The sequence below is a fragment of the Dendrobates tinctorius genome, unplaced genomic scaffold, assembly GCF_039654945.1.
Source record: "Dendrobates tinctorius isolate UK_male_01 unplaced genomic scaffold, ASM3965494v1 ptg000035l, whole genome shotgun sequence".
Taxonomy (NCBI): domain Eukaryota; kingdom Metazoa; phylum Chordata; class Amphibia; order Anura; family Dendrobatidae; genus Dendrobates; species Dendrobates tinctorius.
The window spans coordinates 44,070,130-44,088,035 of NW_027361703.1; the positions used below are offsets into that span (position 1 = coordinate 44,070,130).

Genomic DNA, 17,906 nt, shown 5'->3' on the forward strand with positions numbered 1-17,906 from the left:
TACTGTGTATAGCTAACCTGATTTAGTTGTGTATATACAACATTTTCATGACTTATCAATCCAGGTGCTGCAGGTCCAATCGGTCATCAGACCGGGAAATCACAGATAAGGAGAATTTGCAGATAATCTGCACTGCTGGTATCACGTATAATGATTGATGATGAAAAGTCTGTAATGCATTCGACTGAATAAAAATAAAACACAAATGCTTTCTGTCTGGACTTGGATCTATTATATGTGATACCAGTGTGGCGCCCCTGAGGCTCAGTCGCCACAGAGGTACTGCACCTTCTCCTAAGGTATAGTGCCGCACCATCCAGGTAGGGTGGGAACTCCCTGCCACACTCCAACACCTGCATCCCACACACAGGATAGTTCAGCAGGGACACCTAGCAGCTTCAGACTGGGGGTAGCAGAGCACCCTTCGTGGAACCCTGCTTCGTAACACGAGATGTGCTGGGAGGTGGGTGGAGTTAGTATAAAAAGACTGGGAAAGATAGAATTACAGGTCAGTCCCTTAGGGGGCCATCGAGGTCAGTCTGACCGGAGTGGAGTCTGGGGTGAGTCCCAGACGAGAGCAGGCTGGCAGGAGGTCAGCCTGTCGGGAGTTGAGGCGGAGGAAAGACAGTCAGTTGGGAGAGGCTGAGGACTGGTCTTAGTGGAGAGCTCCCGAAGAAAGAAAGAGGAGAAAGAGTGCTGCAGCTGCCTTAGTGACCTGAGCCAGCTGGCACGGGAAAGAGAGAGAGAGAGAGAGAGAGAGAGACGTAGAACTGTAACCTGCATTTCCATAAGAGAGAGAAAGACAAGTATGGAACGAAGTGGAAGGAGAACAGAGAGGAGGAGTGGGTTGGATAGGAACCCTGCCTAGGTTCTCAGCGCACAGCTGGGGCCCGGTCCCCGAGGTTGTATGGACACTTATAGTTCTGCAGCAGACACCGGTGGAGTAGTTGGCTGTAAATGCACTACTCCCATCCAAGACTTAGGACACAACAGCGAAACGGATAGAGAGCCGGGATTCAGGAGAAGGGAGTCCCCGAAGCAGGCTACAGCTGTTTGTCATACAAGTGAGAGAGTTGTTAGGAACATCTGACAGGAGGAACTTCAGAGAACCACGGTGCTGGAGTTCTTCACACCAATAGGCGCTATAGAGGAGTCGTTCAGCAAAGGCACATGTTGGAGGGGTGCTGGTGGGGAGAGCCCTATCTTGCCTGGAGGTTGGCTGGGCCTCTGTCCTGGAGGACACGGTACCGAAGCGGGCACCTGTTTGCACTACGAACTGTGAGTAAAGCTTTGAAACTGCAAGCCCTGGTGTCCTCCATTCATTCCCGCATCAGCACCGCTACATTGGGGGTATCAACATCTACACCATTCTGTGCCCCTACTCCTCCACTGCACCTATACACTGCCCTGGGACTACAGCTCCTCCTGTGGGGAGCTACACCATCTTAGCTGCATCACACCATCAGTCCCAGTGGATCTGCAAGCAGCGTTGGCTTACCATCTTACTTGTCAAATACCACGGGTGGCGTCACGAACTTTACATTACAAACAAACACCACTGCCATTGATATTGGGGCCCAGGGCCACGGACCGGGTCACCGCTGCTGTGACACATCATACCCTAACACCGGCCCGGTACCGAGTACCCCACAGCCCTGGGTGAAGCCAGCGGGGACGACCCACCAGCAGCCCAGATTATCCGCAAATTCTCCTTAGCAGCCAACCATTCAAGACTTTGGGTCTGTGAAAAAATTGGAATGCACTAGGGTGAAATCTGCATGCGGTACAATTTTTCAAAGACTGACATAATGGAAAAGATGGAGAATCTTTTTTAATTATTATTATGAACAAAATGGATCCCACTCTGATCAAACTCTGATCAGAGTCTGCGTATTATAATCGATCTGTTTTACTTGGATGGAGAAAATACGGTCATGTGAACCCAGCCTTAGCTGAAGGGGAAATTAGCAGCTAAACTTAAACTAATTTCTCAGGAGAAGAGATGAGAAATAAAAAAAGAAGCTCCTTTGACATGTCTTGCTAGTTTACCATGTGAAAAGTTTTATAAGGTCCTCTTTAATCTTCTAAGCCATAGACAAGGGCAATCCTTTAGCAATTGTTCACTAGAAGTATTCCTGACAGGGGTTTTGCTCTACTAACCACTATAGCATTTGTCTGGGGTTAGCTGAGTTTATCTTTTTCAGGGCATCACAATTATAAGTTCACAACATTTAATTGGATTAATTTTAAAATAACATGAATAAAAATAAAAACACTAAAAATCAAATTGAAAATGTTGAGTAAAGAAGGGTTTTCCCACACGCATGCAATAAAAAGATTGTTTTGGGTATAATGACTAATGTCTGGGTACTACAATGAATAAAAATCTTTAGATATGGTCAGAACATTTGCTACATAATCTTATACTTGCTACATACCTATTAATAGCATGAACAGGTGGAGGGGGTGCACCTGATAATCTTGCACATGCATAATAATCACCCATGGATTCAATAATTCCTGCGAGTGTAGCACTGAACATACCTAAAACACCAGCGGCAGTAATAGTAGGCAGTCCCCACTGACCTAATTTTGTTAAAAGAAGACAATTATTATTATCAATATTTTTTTAAACCAACCTGTAACATTGAAAAGGCATTTGATTGTGTGGTTCTAATCACATCTGTCTCGGTTTTCAAACTCATAAAGGAAGTTCTGTCAATCACTAGACCACCCACTTGACTATAGCCTATAATAAGTAGAGATTTAAATGAATAAAATATAGGATATATTGAATCTTTTTATTCACAAAACTTTCTCAGTCTGTTCAGCTCTTAATTAGTGATGAATGAGCACTAAAATGCTCAGGGACTCGTTACTCGAGTGGAGCAAATTGCATTGCTCGGGTGCTCAACTAGAATAATGAGTATAACGCAAATCAATGGGAAACTCGATCATTTTTCCCGACGGCCCCTCCCCCTTGAGGTCTGGAGGGAGTCTAAAGATTGCTGAAATCGATGGAAACATCACTGAAATGCATGGGAACAGCATGGGGAAGACCCCTGGAAGCAGCCAGCTTTCACTAAGCATTTTTGGAGGGCCAGTCGTATATTGCTACTGCAATACAGTATAATTATCCATATGAGGAGGGCAAATTTTCTTTTTCGTACTAATACAGTAAAGTTTGAAACTTGGAGGACCAGGAGGCGACCCTCACAATTTATAGAGGGCCAGCAGGCAGCCCTCACTATTTTTAGAGGGCCAGTAGGCATCTTGTGGACAGATGAGACCAAGATAGAGCTTTTTGGTAAAGCACATCATTCTATTGTTTACTGTAAATGGACAAAGAACACAGTAGTTACAGTCAAATATGGTGCAGTTCAAAGATATTTTGGGGTTGTTTTGCTGCCTCTGGCCCTGGGTACCTTGACTGTGTGCAAGGCATCATGATATGTGAAGATTCCCAAAGTATTTAGGGTCGAAATGTAGTGCCCAGTGTCAGAAAGCTGGGTTTGCATCCTAGGTCATGGGTCTTGTCCTGACTTATACTTCAAGAAGCCCCCAGAAATGGCTGGAAACAAAAGCACTGAAGAGAAATTCCAGCTCCAGTAATGTAAAGTCTCCCACCACTACTCCTTACATACAGCTGCTACAGTGAAACTGCAAATGGACACATTAAATTAGTTAATTTTGCCTGCTTTGATGAATTTTTCATGACAGATCTCCGTAAATAACACAAATCTGTCAATGAGTGTATGGAAAAAGCAGCAGCAAGGAGTAAACAGGGTGGTCCATTTATATGGATAAACCTAAATAAAATGGGAATGGTTGGTGACCCAGATTGACGTGCAGAATGGGCAAAACAAAAATTGGAACAAGACCCTCAGTTTACACAGAACATTAAGGTCAGTGATGAGCCAAACTTTTTTGGGTGCACCTAAATAAAATGGGAATGGTGACAGTTTTCTTGCGTAGGGTGTCTTGCATTGAAATGTGCTGTAATGACCCGGGTAGTGCGTTCACCAGACATCAACACAATTTCTATCCGCTCCTCACGTGTTAACCTCTGCGACATGTCAATGGCTGTAAACAAAGAGAAACTTGTAAATAACTCATGAAAGAATAAAGTTACATTAAAACCAAGCACACCATTGTATTTCTTGTGAAATTCTCAATACGTTTGATGTGTCACATGACCCTCTTCCCATTGAAAAAAATAAAGTTGGATCCAAAATGGTCATCATGGTCACCACCCATCTTGAAAAGTTTTTCCCCTCCCATATACTAATGTGCCACAAACAGGAAGTTGATATCACCAACCACTCCCATTTTATTTAGGAGTATCCATATAAATGTTCCACCCTGTAATTTACAAGGCAATAATCCCTGACTAGATGCCTGTAATACGATATCCCTGCTGCCACACCTCACCCTACATGAATTGCAGATTAGTGCAGTATTATTGTATAATATAGAAGGGATTTGAACCTGCCCTGAAAAGATATTTTCTTGTATCGTGGCAACAGCAAACTCTGAAGGAGCGCAAGCAATACTGCCAGCTTTGATGAATTTCTGAGTATAGATCACTGTAAAAACCAAAAATCTGACAATGAGTGTATGGAAAAGAGCAGCAGCAAGGATTATAATTTATCAGGCAATAATCCCTGACTAGATGCCTGTAATACTCTATTGCTACTGTGACAGCTCACACTACACGAATTGCAGATAAGAGCAGTATTATTAGAGAATAGAGTGTATTTCAATTATCCCCCCAAAAAAGCTATTCATTTAAAGTAGCAGCATCAAAGACTGTGATTTCATCAACCCTGCTGGGGAATATATTGGAGCGTTTTGCATTTACTGAGCCTGATATGGAGGAGACCAGGATCCTTTGTACTTACTGTAAAAAGTTTCCTGTCCTGTAAAATTCTGTATACAGTGTGAGAACTCCCTATGTAACAACCACCTGAGAGCCCACAGCAGTGCACTGAATCATATACTAATAGAACCCACCAACTATTTAAAAAAAGAGGAAGAGAACAACACAAAAAAGATGAAATCCTAAAGCGTATATTCATGTTTGGGTGGGAAGGGTTGCTTGGGAATAGATCATAAAAAAACCCACTTGATTTGAGTTTATGTTCCTCTGCTGTCATCCTGTGATGTTGAGAAGTCTAGGCCAATCCAGCCCTTGTTCATTTTGATAAGAGTCAGCAAGTCAGCATTTTCAGTTGACAGGTAGATGAGCCTATCAGTTATAATACCCCCTGGCACCACTAAAAACCCCCGCTCTGACGAAATGCTAGCGGTAGGTCAGGCCAGGACCCCAAGTTGTAGAGAGGTAGTTCATGCCATGTGTCTATCTTGGATACCCAATAACTGTAAGGCACAGAGGAATGATGGAGGATGCTGGTACAGTTGGCAAGGTACCCCTTCAGAATCTTCCAAAACTTTTCCCTCCTTGTTAGAGTACCTCGCGCATCAGGGCCTGGGCGATGGAAGGGTCTGATAAAACTGTCCCAGACCTTTGATAGTGTTCCCCTGCCTCCGCTACATCTGGTGTGTGTCTCTCTTTTCTCTACTCCTTGGTTGTCCAAGGAACTGTGACCGCTGCCGCTAGCATTGTCAGATGGAAATTTTTTTTTAAAATTCTTCAACTAGGGCCTTCTGGTACTGCTACATTTATTTAGACCTCTCTGCCACGGGAAGGAAAGTAAAGCTATCCTTGTAGCATGGGTCTAGAAGGGTGACCAAATGCGTAGAATGCGAGGGTCACAGGAAAGACAGTGGAACATAAACTCAGCCATGTGTGCTAGACTGCCAACAGCCAAGACTGGGCTGTGTAACATCACCCAGGATAGTTTCTTGCTCCATCTCAACTTGCTCCATCTGAAAAGCATTCTCTTTAGCGTAATTGTGAGCAGTGAGTGTTTCAGTAGGCAAAGAAGTGGGATGGTTACATTGATTTAGGTGTCATCACCGCTCACAATTTGACAGATGTCAGGCATCAAAGTCCAAAGTCCACTAATCAGCTCTTACATGTGTAGGCTGTTGCTCACAAAGCCTAGCCAACATACAGTGGGTACGGAAAGAATTCAGACCCCTTTAAATTTTTCACTCTTTGTTTCATCGCAGACATTTGGTAAATTCAAAAAAGTTCATTTTTTTCTCATTAATGTACACTCTGCACCCCATCTTGATGGAAAAACAGAAATGTAGAAATTTTTGCAAATTTATTAAAATAGAAAAACTGAAATATCACATGGTCATAAATATTCAGACCCTTTGCTCAGACACTCACATTTATGTCACATGCTGTCCATTTCCTTGTGATCCTCGAGATGGTTCTACTCCTTCATTGGAGTCCAGCTGTGTTTAACTAAACTGATAGGACTTGATTTGGAAAGGCACACACCTGTCTATATAAGACCTCACAGCTCACAGTGCATGACAGACCAAATGAGAATCACGAGGTCAAAGAAACTGGCCAAGGAGCTCAGAGACAGAATTGTGACAAGGCACAGATCTGGCCAAGGTTACAAAAGAATGACTGCAGTACTCAAGGTTCCTAAGTTCACAGTGGCCTCCATAATCCTTAAATGGAAGAAGTTTGGGACCACAAGAAGTCTTCCTAGACCTGGCCATCCAGCCAAACTGAATAATCATGGGAGAAGAGCCTTGGTGAAAGAGGTAAAGAAGAACCCCAAGTTCACTGTGGATGAGCTCTAGAGATGCAGTAGGGAGATGAGAGAAAGTTCCACCAAGTCAACTGTCACTGCAGCCCTCCACCAGTTGGGCCTTTCTGGCAGAGTGGCCTGACGGAAGCCTCTCCTCAGTGAAAGACATATGAAAACCCTCAGAGTTTGCTAAAAAACACATGAAGGACTCCCAGACTATGCAAAATAAGATTCTCTGGTCTGATGAGACAAAGATAGACCTGAAAATGTCTGTCCACCAACGTTTGCCATCCAACCTGACGGAACTGGAGAGGATCTCTAAGGAAGAATGGCAGAGGATCCCCAAATCCAGGTGTGAAAAACTTGTTGCATCATTCCCAAGAAGACTCATGGTTGTACTAGCTCAATAGAATGTTTCTACTTAATACTGAGCAAAGGGTCTGAATACTTATGACCATGTGATATTTCATTTTTTCTTTTTTAATAAATTTGCAAAAATTTCTATATTTCTCTTTTTTTCAGTCAAGATGGGGTGCAAAGTGTACATTTATGAGAAAAAAATGAACTTTTTTGAATTTACCAAATGGCTGCAATGAAACAAAGAGTGAAAAATTTAAAGGGGTCTGACTGCTTTCCATACCCACTCTATGTAACGTTGAGTTCCAACACGTGGAGACATCACACACCAGTCAGTGAGCTGGAAGTTGCTAACACTACTGCAACACTGCCAGGGCGACGGCATATGTAGCAGACTGGCAGAAATGGGCACATAAGCGACATACTTTCACAAGTAGGTCAGGCATATCTGGGTAGGTTTTGAGAAAATGGTGAACCACTAAGTTGAGTACATGGGTCAGGGATGATACATGTGAGAGGTAACCAAGCTTCAGTGTCGCCACCAAGTTACAGTTATTGTCACACGCAACGATGCCTGGTTGTATGTTCAGAGGTGACAGTCACAGATCATTCTCGTCTGTTAGACCTTTCAACAACTCTCCAGTGGTGTGCGGTTTGTTACCTAAACAGATTAGCTTCAGCAGAGCCTGTTGCCGCTTAGCTGAGGTAGTGCTGCATTGCTTTCAGCTTGTGACTGATGCTGATGTTTCGGAGATGGAGGGTGAGGAGGAGGAGTAGGTGTAGGAACTGCTGGAGAATCCTGCAATCCCTGGTGTAGGTAGCACATGTTCCGTACCAGGGTCCGACTTGGCTTCCACAATGTTCACCCAGTGTGCCGTCTGAGAAATGTAGCATCCCTGCCCATAAGCACTTGCCCACGTGTCCATGGTTAAGTGGACCTTCCCAGTAACAGCATTGGTAAGGGCACAGCTGATGTTATGGAACACGTACTCGTGTAAGGCAGTGATGGCACACCAGAAGAAATAGTGGTGGCTGGGTCCTGACTACTGAGGGACAGCCACCGCCATGAGGTTACTGAAAGTAACTCTCTACACAAGCCTAAATTTGCAGGGCAAGCAGTCTGGAAACGTGGCAGTGTAGTATTGTGGCCTGTGGGTGGGTGTCTGGCTGCGTATTTACGCTTGCGTTCCAAGGACTGGGGTAGGGACAACTGAATGCTGCACTGGGTCAAGGACGTGAATGTGGTTGCAAGTCTACAAGGAGAGGTGCAAGGTGGGAGGCATCTTTGCCTGTGTCATGGACTGGGGATTGGTGTGCACTCAGAACAGGGGAATAGGCAGTGGTTTCACCAGCAGACACTGTTTCTGGACCCTGAAGTTTGACCTAACTAGTCTGGTGCTTTGCTGTCATGTGCCTGAGCATACTGGTGGTGGTCAGGCTGGTAGTTGTGCTGTCCCTTCTGATTCTGGCATGACATATTTTACAAATGGCCTTTTTTGGGTTTTTGGATTGTTTTAAAAAAGTGCCAGACTCGAGAACATCTAAGCCTTGGCTTGGCAACTTCACTCATACTGGTGCTCTGGGAGTTGCCCAACTTGTGTCTCTGGCCACCCCACTGCCTCTTCCTGCCTGTTGTGGTGCTGCGGATTCCTCCCCCTGTGCGCTGCTGTTGTTGATCTGCATGTCAACTTCCCAGGTTGGGCCAGAATCTATAAATGGATATGTAAACAGTTCTTCGGGATGTCCAAGTGAGGGATCACTTATCTCTGGGCACTTGGTATGGTGGGAGAATGATCTGGGTAAGGATTATGTGGTCCAGAAGCATGGCTACTGATACTGGACAGTGTGGAAGACAGGGTGGTACTGGCAAAGTGACTGGAAGCATTATCTGCTATCCATCCAACAACCTTTTGGTCTTGCTTCAGGAGTGATGTTCCGCATGCCCCTACAAATTGGGACAGGAAGCTAGGTCCACATGATGTGTGTGTTTGTGGTGCTACCTCAGCAGGCACAGTTTCACCTTGCCCACGGTCTCTGCGCTCACCATCGGCATCACATCCACTTCCCTGTCCTACACCACGCGCCTTGCTTATTTTAAATTATGTGTGATATATCACTGTTGAGAAAACTGCAAAATTAGTATCTCAGGAAATGTGCCCACCTCAGATGGCGTTGCCACAGTGTAGGAGTAATATAGCGATGCTATTTCTAACCAACCAAGTTTTGCTTTTTTCTTTTGATGCAGAACTGGCACACTATAAATGGTGTATAATATTTCCCTGCTGAAAAAACAATGCAGGAATACTAGCGCAGGAACATTTGCCCACCTCAGATGGACTTGCTACAGTGCTACAGCAAATATAGCAATACTATTTATAGCCAACCAACTCTGGCTTTTTTATTTTTAAGCACAACTCACTCATTTTGCAGGTAAATACTGTATTATATTTATCTGCTGAAAAAAATTGCAGGAATGATAGCACAGGAAAATTTGTCCACCTCAGATGAACTTGTTACAGAAATATTTCTAACCAATCAAGTTTGCCTTTTTTATTTTGATTCACAACTGGCACAGTATAAATGGTGTATAATATTTTCCTGCTTAAAAAAATTGGCAGGAATACTAGCGCAGGAAAATTTTCCCACCTCAAATGGGCTTGCTGCAGTGCATTAGCAATATAGCGATGCTATAATTGTTTTAACAAGTTTTTTGTTCGTTATACACAACCAAAATGTACTCAAGAACACGTAAAACTCTATGAATGAGAAATATAATGCTGAAAAAAATTTAAAAACTTTTTTGAGGATTACAGACCACCGACATATACCCAAGAACACATAATACTCTATGGGTGAGAAATATAATACCAATAAATTTTATACAAATTTTTTGAGGGTTATTTATAACCAAAATGTACCCCAGAACACGTTATACTGTATGGATGAGCAATATAATACCAATAAATTTTTGATCCATTTTTTTGAGGGTTATATGCCAAAGAAATGTACCAAAGAACATGTAATACTATATTGATGAGCAACATAATACCGATACAAATTTTTTGCAGTTTATATACCACCAAAATGTACCCCAGAACATGTTATACTATACAGATGAGCACTATAATAACAATACATTTTTGATCAATTTTATTGAGAGTTATATACTACCGAAATGTACCCTAGAACATATTATACTCCATAGATTACTAATTTAATCCAGATACATTTTTGAATGCTTTTTGGATTGTTATATACCCCTAAAGTGTACACCAGAGGACGTAGTACTTCATTGTGTAATCTAAACCAGAAATATTTTTGAACTAGCTTGGCCCGTGCGAAATGTTCGCACATTGGTCGTCGAGGGAGCAGGCAATTTCAGAAAAAGCAAGCTGGTCAAATGTAAATGTATTTCATGAGCTGATGAACACAGACAGGTATTTATATATGTAGATTGGTAATGCAATAAATCGTTTTGATAAGTAGAGGCCAAAACATGTTTTATGGCTGAGGTGCCACCTACAGGTCATTGTGTCTTTCTGCAGGTTTATGAAAATGAATGTTTAAACTGTATTTAGTGATAAAATCATGAATGTGTGGTTTGCTTGGCTGTTTTCTTGCTGAAGGGAGCAAGTTTACCTTTCAAATGGTGTATCGTGTGTGTGGGGCAAAATAATCAGTGAAAAAGCAGTGCATGTTTAAAAATGTGTGGATAGTGTGCTTTGGGGTACTGTGGTGCCACCTGCAAGTCATTTTTCCTTACTGCAGGTTTATGAAAGTTAATGTATAAACTGTATTTTGTGATCAAATCATGGATGTGTGGTTTGTTTGGCTATTTTCTTGCTGAAGGGGGCAAGTTTACCTTTCAAATGGTGTATCATTTGTGTGTGTGGGTGCAGTATGAATGGGGATACAAAGGAATCACCAAAAAATGGTTATTAGACCTACCGGTAATGATGTTTCCAGGAGTCCATCCTGACAGCACCATGGAGGATGTCCTCCTCCTCCTTACAGGGACAGGAAAAGCACACGAGAGGTTAAAAGGTTCCGTCCCACCCCATCTCCCTCAGTGATTTGACAAGTACCACAGTGTGGATAATGCACGTAAAATTTTAATGATACAATCATATTACAGCACATGACATAACATAATATAGCCTAGCATAGCATAACAGGGAGGGAACTACCCGTGCTGTCAGGATGGACTCTTGGAAACATCATTACCGGTAGGTCTAATACCCATTTTCCAGGATGTCCCCTACAGCACCATGGAGAGTACCAAAGCACCTCCCCTAGGGTGGGACTACCGCCTGGAGAACTTTCCTCCCAAATGCGGTCTGTTGACTAGCCATCACATCAAGCTTGTAGTGCTTGCAGATAGTATTAAGTCTGGCCCAGGTTGCTGCTGTACAGATCTGATCAACCGACGTGCCCGCCCATTCGGCCCATGAGGCTGAAACTGTCCTGGTAGAGTGGGCCGTTAATCTAACCGGCGGGTTCGCGCCTTCCGCCTGGTAGGCGTCTGAGTTTACTGAGGTAATCCATCTGGCGATAGTTGCCGTAGAGGCTTTTTTACCCTTATTTCTACCCCAAAAGAGGACGAACAGATTTGGGTCAATACGCCAGCTACTTGTGACTTCTAAATAGTTAATAACCGCGCGTATCACATCCAGTGAGTGAAGACGCTGCTCCTTCTCATTACGGGGATTGATGGCAACACTATCTCCTGGTTTATATTTTGACGGGAGGCTACTTTTGGGGTAAATGCTTGGTCTAATCTCAAGATTATACAGTCCTCTCTGGTCTATAGATATGGGTCTCTAATGGATAGGGCCTGGATTTCTCCAATTCTCTTGGCCGTGGTAATGGCTACAAGGAAGGCCGTTCTGCGGGTGAGAGTTGAGATAGGCATCTCCTTACTGGAAATGTAGGATCCCTACATAGGAATCTGAGTACCAGGCCAAGTTCCCAAGGCGGGGTGAGCTGCCTAATCATGGAGCGAAGCCGCTGCGTGGCCTTTATAAATCTTACTACCCATGGATGAGATGCTAACGGGTAATCAAAGTAGGAGCTTAAGGCCAAAATATGAACCTTTAAAGTGCTGGGCAACACTATCTCCTGGTTTATATTTTGATGGGAGGCTACTTTTGGGGTAAATGCTTGGTCTAATCTCAAGATTATACAGTCCTCTCTGGTCTATAGATATGGGTCTCTAATGGATAGGGCCTGGATTTCTCCAATTCTCTTGGCCGTGGTAATGGCTACAAGGAAGGCCGTTCTGCAGGTGAGAGTGGAGATAGGCATCTCCTTACTGGAAATGTAGGGATCCCTACATAGGAATCTGAGTACCAGGCCAAGGTCCCAAGGCAGGGTGAGCTGCCTAATCATGGAGCGAAGCCGCTGTGTGGCCTTTATAAATCTTACTACCCATGGATGAGATGCTAACGGGTAATCAAAGAAGGAGCTTAAAGCCAAAATCTGAACCTTTAAAGTGCTGGGCTTAAGCCCTTTATTAAACCCTGACTGTAGGAAATTTAAAATACCAGGGAGGTCAGGGGCACCCTCCATGAGGTCAGACCTGCCACCGTCCAGACAAAACCTCTTCCAGATCTTCCGGTATATTGCGAATGTAACCGGCTTCCTGCTGGCCTGTAGGGTAGATATGACCTGATCTGATAAGCCCTTTGCCTTTAAGATGTTCCTTTCAGGATCCAAGCCGAGAGGTGAAGTCTTTCTGGATTCTGGTGCCAGATCGGGCCTTGGTGGATGAGGTCTTTCCACGGAGGTAGCTCGACCGGGTTTCCCACTGCCATAGCTCCCAGTAGGGAAAACCAGCTTCTCTTTGGCCAGTATGGAACCACCACTATTACTTTTGCGCGGTCCTCGCGGATCTTCCATAACACTGCCGGTATAAGTGCCAGTGGTGGGAATGCATACGAGAGGGGTTCTTCCCAGGTCTGGCTCAGGGCGTCCACGCCTTCCGGGTGGTCTGCCGGGTTCAGGGAATAAAATCTGGAGACCTTTGAGTTTCTTCGATTTGCGAACAGGTCTATACTGGGGGTTCCCCCAACGTTGACACAGTTGACGTAAGATTTCTTCGTTCAGGTCCCATTCTGTTGGTTAGACCTGTTGTCTGCTTAGGTAGTCTGCCACCACGTTCTGGGAACCCTCTTGGTGGACTGCTGTTGTTATCGAGAGCACTGTTCCCTCTGCCCAAGAGAATATTCTTCCAGCTAAGGCCTGGAGCGGTTGGTGCCTGGGTCCTCCCTGATGTTTCAGGAATGACACTGCTGTTATGTTGTCGGACAGTACCTGGACGTGTCGGTTTCTTAGGATTGGACGGATCCGCTGCAGAGCTTCGCAGACCGCATAGAGCTCCCTGTAGTTGGAGGATCTGTTTCCGATTTCTGCCGGCCATCTCCCTTGGAAAATCTTCCCTTCTACGTGAGCTCCCCATCCCCACGTACTGGTGTCTGTGGTGAGAACCACGTATGGAGAGGTTGTCCATAAAATGCCCAACTGGAGATTTCTGGCCCGTGTCCACCACCATAGTGACTCCCTCACAGGCCCTGACAGCGTTATGGGTCCGTTGAGCGAAGTCTGACTCCTGTTCCATACTGCGAGGATCTGCTTCTGTAACAGTCTCGAGTGGGACTGGGCCCACCTGACACACGGGATGCAGGCCATCATTAGGCCCAGAACCTCCATTGCTTCTCTTATGGAGGAGCGATGCTTTAAGAGGTCCCTGGTTCTGTCCTGAACGGTCTTCTGCCTGCACTTGGGTAGCAGGGATATCCTGTCTTGTGAGTCCAAGAGCACTCCAAGGATGACCTTTCTGCACTCTGGTATAAGGTCTGATTTTTGCCAGTTGATCTTCCAGCCGAAGAACTCCATTAGAGTTGTTGCTCGGTCCCTGTTTCGGATGAGCGCTTCTTCGGATACTGCCACCAGGAGGAAGTCGTCTAAGTACGGAATGATGACGATACCCTGGCTCCTCAGGAAGGCCACTACCTCCGCTACCAACTTTGTGAAGATTCGGGGGGCCGAGGCCAGGCCGAATGGAAGGCATTGGAACTGGAAGTGGCAGGTCCGGGTTGGAAATTTGACTGCGAATCTTAGTAAATTCTGGGATGAGGGGTGGATAGGGACCTGGTCGTACGCACTCTTCAGGTCGAGAGTGCATATGACCGCGTCCCTGTCTATTAACTGTATTGCGGACCGAATAGATTCCATCCGGAATCTCTTGTACCTGACCCAGGTACTTAGAGGCTTTAAATTTATAATAGTCCGGGCCTCGCCGGATGGCTTTGCAATGGAGAACATGGAGGAGTAGTGTCCCTTTCCCCTTTCTGTCAGAGGAATTGGCACTATAACCTCTAACCTGATCATGTCCTGTATGCCTGCCCATATTGGAGAGTCCACCTGGACTACAGTAGGGGTAATATATCTGTCGGGGGGGGAGTAGAGCTCTATAATGGTTCTGAGGACCCACTGATTTTGGGTAACTCGGGATCAACTTGTTGCGAAGTCTTCCCCGATACCTATGGCGTCATTGCAACCTAGATGTCACGCTCGCGCCTTGGCTGAATGGCGCGAGCCGGGGGTTTGTGGCCCCACTGGGCCACAAACCAGACAACCCTGGAAGCGGTGTGACTACGACAGCTACCTCGGTCTTCACTGGAGCCTCTGATGGTAAGGTCAGGCTTGTGCGGCAGGTAGCTGTCGGGTGCCACTCCAGGGTGGTGTCTGGCTGTGGCTGCTGATCCCACTCGGGGACAAGTCACTTGGACAGGTGTGACTAACAGGCAGGCTGAGACACCGGGCAAGCAGGCATGGCTTGGTACACTGGCAGGCAGGCACGGCTTGGAGACACTGGGCAAGCGGGCACGGCTTGGAGACACTGGGCAAGCGGGCACGGCTTGGAGACACTGGGCAAGCGGGCACGGCTTGGAGACACTGGGCAAGCGGGCACGGCTTGGAGACACTGGGCAAGCGGGCACGGCTTGGAGACACTGGGCAAGCGGGCACGGCTTGGAGACACTGGGTAGACTGGCGTGGTATGAGAAGGGGCAGGTAGGGACCTGTTCACACAGCAGGTGCAGGCAGGAGGGAGTGGTGTATGTTGGAACAGGATTTGGACCTGTTCACACAGGAGGTGCAGGTATGGATATAGGCAGGAGTGTGGAGTAGGCAGAGCCGCAGGAGTGCGGAGTAGGCTGGGCGGCAAGGGAGCCGGGCAGGCAGAGCGGCTAGAGAGCCGTGCAGGCAGAGCAGCTAGAGAGCCATGCAGGCAGAGCAGCTAGAGAGCCATGCAGGCAGAGCAGCTAGAAAGCCGTGCAGGCAGAGTGGCTAGGGAGCTGTGCACAGATAGAGCTGCAAGGGTGCAGATTCACAGACAGAGCTGCAAGGGTGCAGATTCACAGACAGAGCTGCAAGGGTGCAGATTCACAGACAGAGCTGCAAGGGTGCAGATTCACAGACAGAGCTGCAAGGGTGCAGATGCACAGACAGGGAGGACACAAGGAAAGACACAGCAGGGAAGGATGCCACGGACAAGGAGAAAGGGAGATTAAGGTAGGACAGAATACAGACAGGGTACTGGGACCAAGACTCAAGGGCCAGGATATTCAGCCTCCTGGCAGGCAGACAAGGTACAAAGCAAGGCTAAGAGTATTCCTACAGAGAAGGAGATACACAGAACAGGGCCTGGCTTCCTCAGCAGCAAGATACTAACTGAGTATAGACATTGGACAGGCAAAGGTCAGTGGGTGTGGCGAAACTAAATAGTCAAGGGCTCTAGGTGATTGGTAAGGGACATATTACACAGGTGCACCCTGACTGCATAAGAACCAGAGAGTTCAGGCGCCACCCCACTATACACACAGTCAGGAAACATGGAGAGCAGAGGTACAGGGCTGGCAACAGACAGAATTCACAGCATGGCTTGAAGCAGAAAGTAAGTTGGTGTGCGGGGGATGGGAGGCCATGCAGTGATGCCAGCAGGGTTGTTACAGTACCCCCCCCTTTACGGCCCCTCTTCCTCAAGCCTGCCAGAATGACCAGAAGAAGGAGTACGGGACCACACACACACATTCCAGGATGACACGACATCCTTCAGGTAGGGTGGAATATGTGTGCCATCAGGAATCCCAGAGTGCCAAGCTTCTCGGTGCCTGATGGAGTCATCTTCCAACACAGAGGGTATAAGGACTTGGATTTCTTCCTCCTGGGTAGCAGAAAGCAGGGACCTGGAAGCCTCAGACTTGACCCCTACATCAGCCGGCCAGCTGGAAACAGAAGAGACCTTCACTGAGTCCAACTTCAGCCTGATATCCCAAGTAAATTGGACCTCCTCCTTAGTATCTTCATTAGCCGGCAAATTAGAAGTTGAGGGTACCCACACTGGATCCATCCTTCGCCCGTTATCAGAAGAGAACTGGACCTGTTCCTCTGGGTTGGTAAAAAGCAGACGTACAAGAGCTTCTGCTCCAGCTTCTTCATCCACCTGCCACATGGAATCTGAAGGCATCCATACAGGATCCATCTTCTGCCCATGGCCTAAAGAAAAATTTTCAAGCAACAGGGATGTTCTGCGAAATGGTCACAGGAGGTGTGTGGAGTGGGCGCCACTGCATCCTTTTCTTCAGTGACATCAGCACACCATGACCCAATAGCCAGCAGAACAGATGGGGAAGGTAACACTGTAGCCTGACCTTGTAACATTGGAACTAGATACCTTTGGTGACTAGGTAGCTCCAAGTGCGGCACCACGCTGGGTCTTCGGACCGGAACAGGCAGTAGAGTATCCGGCTCAGAAGGACCGATGGGCAAACTGGTCAGCAAGTGTAAAATAAACTTCTCCAAATATAATGCTCCGATTTGGAGCTGTAGTTGTCCCTTCGACACTTGACTGTTCATAAGTAGGGCACGACCATCACCAAACACAGTCACCGGATTCTGGAGCTGTGGAACAGGAACCCTACACAAACTCCATCTGGCTTGCAGCTTTAACTCATCTGCAGGGCCGAAGCTCCCACAAGGCACACGAACAGTCACCGATCTTAGTGAGGAGGAGGGACTCTTACCAAGGGCAGCCTCTCCCACTGACCCAAGGTTTTGGAGCTTGCGCTCCCTCGGACAGAAGCTGTCCGGGTGTTCCACACAACCACAGCAATACTGTATGCCCATCTTATGACTGGTTTCAGGCTGCTGCCTTGCCAGCCCACTCTTAACAGTCTTCTTGGGTTCAACTCGAGTAGCTGCTTTAACAGGTGGAGGAACTGGAGGGTTTCGGACGGCGGTCGCGGTCTGACGAGGCGGTTTCTTCACTGGTTTCGCCCGTCTGGCGTGCCTCTCAGATCTGGAAAGGGAAGACTTGGCAGGCGTAGCTGGACTGGGTACTTCAAAGGCTTTATGGAAGGCCACCAGGAAGGCCTCGAAGTCCGAGATGATTGGATCCCCTGCTTCCCAGAGGTGAGTGATCCAAATCAGAGCATCTTCAGCCAGGTAGGACATGATGTACCCCACCTTGAACCAGTCAGACGGGAAACAGGCTGCATTCCCTTGGATGTAGAGCAAGCACTGTTCCAGGAACCCTTCGCACTCTTTAGGGTTCCCATAAAATGTGGGCGGGTCTGCAGGGTTGAGCTTCTCATAAGCCAGGAGCTGGTTGTAGATGGCATTGTAGACAATGATGGGTTCAGAAGTCTCAACAAACGGAACCGCGCAGGGCGGAACAAATTCTTCCAGATGCTCATACTGGCAGAGAGAAAGTTCATCATGCTCCGCAAGCGGAAGGACACGGGACTCAGTGAGGACCATGGCCTGTGCAAACTGTCACGCTCGCGCCTTGGCTGAATGGCGCGAGCCGGG

The 17,906-nt window shown here is 46.6% G+C and overlaps 1 protein-coding gene across 1 annotated transcript in view; it reads right to left on the bottom strand.

The window, feature by feature from the left end:
* Positions 1-17,906, bottom strand: part of SLC23A1 (solute carrier family 23 member 1) — a 260,181-nt gene that overhangs the window by 53,870 nt on the left and 188,405 nt on the right. The window contains exon 9 of the mRNA XM_073573448.1: positions 2,439-2,586. Within this exon, the coding sequence (XP_073429549.1) occupies positions 2,439-2,586 (148 nt within the window). The remainder of the gene's footprint in view (positions 1-2,438; positions 2,587-17,906) is intronic.